We start from the raw sequence: 7,596 nt of genomic DNA on the forward strand, positions 1-7,596 counted from the left end.
GAAAATGCCTTGAATAATCCTTAACAAAATGTTATTAAAGGTGTTTTTCACTAAAAACCACATTCAATAATCCCTCCTAAAAATTTATTGTGTGACATATTAAAGGCGTTTTGAGCCAAAAACGCCTTTAAAAATCCGTTCCAACTTTTTTGTATGGATTATTAAAGGCATTTTTGACAAAAACACCTTCAATAATCCTAACTAAAAATTTATTGATTGGATTATTGAAGGCGCTTTCGGCCAAAAACACCTTCAAGAATCCGTTCCATATTTTTTCTATGGATTATTAAGGGCATTTTTAGCAAGAAAACGCCTTGAATAATCCCTAACAAAATATTATTGAAGGCATTTTTAACAAAAATCACCTTTAATAATCCCACCTAAAAATTTATTGTGTGAAATATTGAAAGCATTTTCGACCAAAGACACCTTCAAGAATCTGTTTCATATTTTTCCTATGAATTATTAAGGGCGTTTTTCTGTCGAAAACGCCTTCAATATTCTCTCCAAAATTTTTTAAATCGATTGGTGAAGGCGTTTTTACCCAGAAAATGCCTAGAATAATCTATTACAAATAATCCCTGCAAAAACACAAAAAAGGCTAAAGGAATGAATCAAACCTACCACCTTATGGTTAACATCCGTATGATCTTTAAATTTTGATAGGATATTCATTGAAGGCGTTTTTGACAAAAAATGCCTTCAATTATCACATACTTTTTTTATGAGAGGATTATTCAAGGCGTTGTCTGCCAAAAACACCTTTAATAATTCTCTATCAATTTTTTTAATTGGATTATTTAAGCCGTTTTCTGCCAAAAACACCTTTAGTATTCACTCAAAATTTTAAGATAAAATTATTCAAGATATTTTAGTCGATAAACGCTGCTAATATCAAGTCTCGGGTGACGTTTATAAGTAACAACGCCGCTTTTTGAATATTTAGTGGCGGTTTGATAATAAACGCCTTAAGTTTTATAAAAACACGAAAGTTAATGGTGTTTGTAAGTGAAACGCCGCTACAAAACTGTCACTAATCTTCTATTTTCTTGTAGTGCCACTACTCTATTGACTATAAATAGCATATTTTATTGCAGTGCTGGGTCATAGCTGCTTCAAGCTCAAGCTCACGTATGGAGCTACATTTTCAGGTTCATAAACTCCATGTCTCTAAAATGTGCAATTGATTTAGGCATTCCAGATATCAATCAAAACCATGGCAAGCCCATGACCCTTACGGAGCTGGTTGCTGCACTGCCGACGATCAACACTTCGAAAGCATGCAGCATCTACGGGCTCATGCGCATTCTAGTTCACTCGGGCTTCTTTACATATCAAAAGCTTGACAAAAATGACGAAGAAGATGGGTATGTTCTTACCAACGCTTCTTGTCTCTTGCTCAAGGGAGATCCTTTGAGTGTAACACCGTTTTTGAAAGCTATGTTGGATCCCATTTTAACAAAGCCTTGGCATTTTCTAGGCATCTGGTTCCAAAATGATGATCCTACCCCATTTGATACCGCGCATGGGAGGACATTTTGGGACTATGGTGGCCATGACCCAAAGCTTTACAATATTTTTAATGAGGCCATGGCTAGCGATGCTCGATTGGTTACTAGCGTTCTGATTGACAAGGGGGCTTTTAAGGGATTGAAATCCCTGGTGGATGTTGGAGGTGGCACAGGAACCATAGCCAAGGCCATTGCTGAAGCATTTCCACATTTGGATTGCACTGTGTTTGATGTTCCTCGTGTTGTTGCTGGTCTGGAAGGCCGTGGAAATTTGAATATGTTAGAGGAGACACGTTTGACGCTGTTACAGCTTCAGACGCAGTTTTACTAAAGGTTTTTACTAACTTTATTCTCATTATATCTTTCTTAGGTATTTTTGCTTGTAATAAGTTAACTCCAATTGCAACAAATTGCATTGGACACATTTTTTCCACACAAAGATATCGAACCTTAGAGGAGAAAGGGTAAGAAAATAGCAAGCATCGGGCTTCGAACCCTTGCTGAAATTCAACTCCTAAGAAATTAGATAAACTATTCAGACTAAGCTCCAAGTTCTAATTCAATTGCATACATTAGTTCAAAGATTAGGGTGCAAATATAACTAATTCACTTCAAATATGTAGTTGACAATCATACATTTAGCTCAATGATTGATTTGTGTTGTATTTTGATATATTAAAGCAGGTTCAGATTCGAATCCTTCCACTGCCAATATAACAAAAATTGGTAGATTAAGTTTAGTACTTAACAGATTAATTATTTGGCCAAGTTTGCATACAATTATTTATAGACTAATTCTTTTAATGGTGCCGGAAGAGTGAAATAGAAAATTTGTAAATTTGTAAATTTGAAATGAACCGTCTTTTGATGAGGCTATTAATGATAATTAAACAGTGGATAGTGCACGACTGGACTGATGAAGAATGCCTGACGATTCTAAAGCGATGAAAAGAGGCAATTTCAAGCCATGACAAGGTGAGAGGGAAGGTGATTATAATAGACATGGTATTGATAGAGAATAAGAAAGTGAATGATCAAGCCTCCATTGAAACGCAGCTCCTCTTCGACAGGCTGATGATGGTGGTAGTCACTGGAAGAGAGAAGAAGGAGGAAGAGTGGGCTAAGCTGTTTTTTGCTGCTGGTTTTAGTGACTATAAAATTACTCCTATACTTGGTTTAAGATCTCTCTTTGAGGTTTATCCCTGATAGGGTTGTTGCTTTTTTTTTATTATATACTTGTATCCCCACTTCTATTGTCTTAATCCTATGATCTTTTATGAAATAAAAACATCACTCCACTTTAATCAGATTTATTGTTTAAATTCATTTTGAAATCGTTGATGTTGCTAATTACTAGTACTAGCATTCCCTTTCAATATGTTATTAAATAAAATGGCTATGCCAATTGGTTCTCAAATATCTCTAAATTCATATATTTATTTTTTTTTATTTTATATAAAATATGTATAAAATATAGATATCCTATCACAACTTATATTTACTTCGTTAATTTTACTAAATTGATATAAGATTTTTGTTAAAATTTTAAATCATATTAATTTTTTTATCGCACCAAATTGCACTTAAAATCATCTTGTTTAATTCTTGTCACATAAAGAACATATTTTAAAGCACATGATGATTTTACGAATTGATAGCTTCCCTGGAGACCTGGAGAAGAAATAGGAGGAGCCAGGCTAAGCTTTCATGTGGATAACGAGTCCAGACAGAGTGCTTTGACTTTTTTCGCTCTATTATTCTAAATCGATGGTGAGCTGTTTGGAAAGAGAGAAAACCCGATAACTTTAATACTTTTTGTTCTTAACTAATTCAGATGACTATTTGCATATAGATATTATAATCAGCTACTACGTCGTCGACCTGAAGAAATAATTTTCAATTACAAGTAAGAAAAACTGTATTATTTTTTAATAAACAAGTAAGAAATAGTATGCGTTCTGAACCAATCTTGATGAAAATTAAAAAAAAAAGAAAAAAACGATAGAGAAAAGCAGAAGAAAACAGAGATGAAAGCTATGATTAACCATTGTTGGAAAGCAGGGGAAACAGAGTTAAACGCCATGGAGTTGGTGTTTATGCTCGTGAAGATCACATCAACAATCCTGTTAGTTGGATTGATCGGCATGCTCATACATCTGTATGATTCACTGGTATTAAAGCCTGAAAGGCTCCGTTCTAAGCTGCAAAAGCAAGGGATTCGAGGTCCTCCTCCATCATTCTTGATTGGAAATATGTTGGAAATGGGGAAGACAGGATCCAAGGAGTCAAATTTGGTACAAGAAGGAAAACAAACGATAACCCACAGTTGTTCTGCTATTGTTTTACCATTCCTTGATAAATGGAGAAAACAATATGGTATGAGTTTTATAATTTAGCCTTCAATTACAATCTGACTGCTCAAAAAGTTCTAAAGGTTCTGAAATGTTTATGTCAATTTTTTCAGGTCCAACATTTATGTTCTCCATGGGGAATTTAAAGGTTTTGCATATGAGCCACCCCGATGTTGTGAAAGAAATGACTGTATACAGTTCTTTTGACTTGGGAAGGCCTTCCTATCAAAAAAAAGGGCTTGATCCGCTGTATGGCGAGGGAATTCTACATGCAAATGGTGCAGTTTGGGCACATCAAAGGAAAGTCCTGGCTCCTGAATTCTACATGGACAAGGTCAAGGTATGCTCGAAATGTCGAAAATTTTTTTGCATATCTCTTAACCTAAATGCTTGTCTTCAATAATAATCACTGTGGAATCAATTTGTTTTTGGTACAAAGAAGCCACAGTCTAAACAAAAAAGGATTGCAGGCGATGAAATTTAAACCCTAAACCCATTAGGTGTCACCTTTTAAGAGTGGTATATAAACCTACAGAACCAAGCTCCGAGTTCATCGTGGAATCAATTTTAAGTTCTATAATTAAAAATTTGTATCCTCTTTCGTCTGATTTATATCAATTTTCTTGGTAGTTCTTGAACCTATCATTGAAATACAATAATCCATGGTCTGTAGGGTATGATGAAACTAATGGTAGAGTCTGCAGTCGCGCTAATAAACGAATGGAATAATAAGATCGACTCTGAAGGTGGAGTAGCTGACATAAAGATTGATGAATATTTGAGAAACTTCTCTGGAGAAGTTATCTCGAGAGCATGTTTTGGAAGCAATTATAAAGAGATTTTCTCAAAGCTCAGAGAACTTCAAGAAATTGCATGTAAGAAAGTTATCTGGCAAGGGATATCTGGACTGAGGTTCGACCCCTTTTCTTTGTTTTCTCCTAGCCACTGAAAGTCTACGTAAACTGATTGAGATGATTGAATTTGTAAAATTTAGATCACTCCCAACCAAGAGCAACAGAGAAATGTGGAGATTAGAGAAAGAAGTCCACACATTAATCTTGAATGAAGTGAAAGAAAAATCAGTATCAGAGAAGAACATATTACAAATGATCGTTAAAGGAGCTAAGAGCAGCAATTTAAGCCATGATGCAATAGACAACTTTATCGTGGACAACTGCAAGAACATATGCTTCCCGGCCTATGAAAATGGTGCCGTGACGGCAAGTTGGACCATGATGTTGTTGGCCTTATATCCAGAGTGGCAAGACAAAGTTCGTGCTGAGGTTCTTGAAATTTTTGGAGACCAATTGCCAAGCTTCGATATGCTGCACAAGATGAAAACAGTAAGTGAAACTCTTGGGCATATACATAGTGAAAAATATCAGTTTTAGGATCATGATCCTGGGATTTTTTTTATTATTTGTCACCTAAATAAAAGATTATTTTGATGGACAAAATGTGCATAATCCTGCTTTATCCTTTATAATTGGTTTGACACCTTCATAATCACTTAAAAATATGGCAGCTAACAATGGTGATCTATGAGTCATTGCGCCTTTACCCTCTTGGATGCATGCTGACTCGGGAGGCAGTTCAAGACATGAAAGTTGGGGGCATACATGTGCCAAAAGGAGTTAGTATTTGGGTGATGTTGATGACACTTTATAAAGACCCCAATATTTGGGGATCTGATGTCGATAAATTCAACCCCGAAAGGTTTGTCAATGGAATCAACGGTGCATGTCAGCTTCCTCATCTGTACATTCCATTTGGCACCGGACCTCGTTCATGTTTGGCGCAGCACTTTGCCATGGCGGAACTCAAGATACTTCTTGCTCTTATACACTCGAACTTCACCTTCTCGCTCTCACCAAAATATAGACATTCTCCAATTATGAATTTAATTATTGAGCCTGAATTTGGTGTGGATCTCTTGGTTAGAAGGGTTTGAGGCATTTGTCTTTTTCGTAAGTCATCAAGATTTCAATTCTTGTACTAAAAATTTAATATTTTACTAATAAGACTATTGGTAATTGTTGTATATTAGTTTTCAAACACGCATGCTACACGTATAATTAAATTTATTTATTTAAAAAATTAATATTAAGATAATTTAATAATTTTTAATAATCTAATTTAACTCAAGCTAATTTGATATAATCTTAATTTGTATTTTAATAAAATGACTAGAACTTTACCGTTGTTACGGTATAAATTTTGTTTTAATTTTTAAAAGTATTTATTTTTTCCTTACATATCTTAATATGTGTTATTATCATAATTATATGTGTTACTGTTATTACAATTACATTTTGTTTATAATGATAATTTTAATAAAAAATTAAAATTAACAAAATCAATTATATCAAAATTTATTATTCATAAAACTATATAATTGCTATCCTTGGTTGTAAGTGTAATTGATATAATTTTTCATTTTCTTTTAAATATTTATATTTTATTTTATATTTTAACATATATTAATTTTCTTGTAATCTTAAAATATATTAATGTTTGTGTTCTCGTATTCTTTCAATCATAATAACATAATAATAAATTAAAATTATCATTCAAATTATAATATTAAAAATAAAAATTATTTCATCAAAAAAAATTAATTCATGCGTCAATTAAAAATTTACAATAAATTGCATAATTTATATCACGCTAAATAATTTTATTTAAATAGATATATATATATATATATAAGCTTAGATTATATTTGCAATATAACATAAATCCTATAGTCTTAAAATAATTCATAACATTCCTATATTAGTGATTAATATTAATTAAATATTTTATTTTATATAACCTAATCTAATAAGTTCTAAACTTACGAGTATTCAAGTATCAAAAAAATTTTCTATTTTCATTGCTTTTTTTAAAATATCTTTTTTTTCTTTTTTAAATAAAATAAAAAAATAAAGAATTGTGTTGGGATTGTAATTTTTTTTATTTTCATTGTCAAGAAATTGCAATCCAATTATTATAAACACCTAATTTTGTTTAGATAAGTTCTAATCAATTATGATGCTTTGAAAATTAAGACTTAAATCTTTTTCAAGATTTTCAAGCTTTATAGAAATTTCATGATTTTTGAATAAATTGATTTTTAGGTTGATACAAAAAAAGTAGTAAAGTTCAAGATAAAAGTCAAAAGGTCAACCTAAAAATTAACTTAATCAAACTTGATTGAAATTCATTAAAATTGGGTCATTTTTGGGATAATAGAACCAAGTCATTCGATCCATTAAGATTTTAAAGTAAATCTTGTCAAAATTAGTTAAATCACTTATTTGCTCAAGTTCTATCAAAGCCTTATGTTTAGAAAGAAAATCTTTGAAAAAATAATATTTTGAGTTGAAATAACCAAAATACCCTTTGGTTAAACACATGTCAAACATTTGAAATATGTGATTGACTAGGACTGTTGAGACTCATTAGTAATAAAATTCTGATTTGGACTCTTAAAAATCTTGTTGGACCTCATAAGGGTAAAATTACAAAAATACCCTTTAAAGATATTTTCGTAATTTAGTCCTTTATAGGTTATTTTTGTGATAAACTTTAGATCATGTTTAAATCTTATTTTATTAATTTTGATACATTAAAAATTTTGATTACACCTCAAAAGATGTGAAATTACCAAAATGCCCTTTAAGGGCATTTTCATAATTTGGCCTTTTTTTGTGTCGATTTTTCATGAAAAGCTCCATATCATAATTAAATAT

At 31.9% G+C, this 7,596-nt stretch overlaps 1 protein-coding gene and 1 pseudogene across 1 annotated transcript; both read left to right on the plus strand.

Annotated features, from left to right (window-relative positions):
• The first annotated feature begins 1,101 nt into the window (after positions 1 to 1,101).
• On the plus strand, positions 1,102 to 2,730 carry LOC111309892 (putative O-methyltransferase 3; annotated as a pseudogene).
• An 862-nt stretch (positions 2,731 to 3,592) lies between these two features.
• LOC111309893 (cytochrome P450 714B2-like) lies at positions 3,593 to 5,813 on the plus strand. Its single transcript, XM_022908891.2, has 5 exons — positions 3,593 to 3,887; positions 3,976 to 4,202; positions 4,536 to 4,774; positions 4,857 to 5,205; positions 5,388 to 5,813. Exons 1-5 carry the CDS (start codon positions 3,593 to 3,595, stop codon positions 5,811 to 5,813), a joined length of 1,536 nt encoding a protein of 511 aa, XP_022764626.2.
• The last annotated feature ends 1,783 nt before the right edge of the window (positions 5,814 to 7,596 follow it).

The sequence above is a fragment of the Durio zibethinus genome, chromosome 19 (assembly GCF_047325235.1).
Source record: "Durio zibethinus cultivar Kanyao isolate XHJ-2024 chromosome 19, ASM4732523v1, whole genome shotgun sequence".
Taxonomy (NCBI): Eukaryota; Viridiplantae; Streptophyta; class Magnoliopsida; order Malvales; family Malvaceae; genus Durio; species Durio zibethinus.

Coding starts and splice junctions, on each gene's coding strand:
- LOC111309893 (XM_022908891.2), top strand. CDS start 3,593: ATGGAGTTGGTGTTTATGCTCGTGAAGATCACATCAACAATCCTGTTA. Junction 4,203..4,535: donor TCTACATGGACAAGGTCAAG/GTATGCTCGAAA, acceptor CATGGTCTGTAG/GGTATGATGAAACTAATGGT. Junction 5,206..5,387: donor TGCTGCACAAGATGAAAACA/GTAAGTGAAACT, acceptor AAAATATGGCAG/CTAACAATGGTGATCTATGA.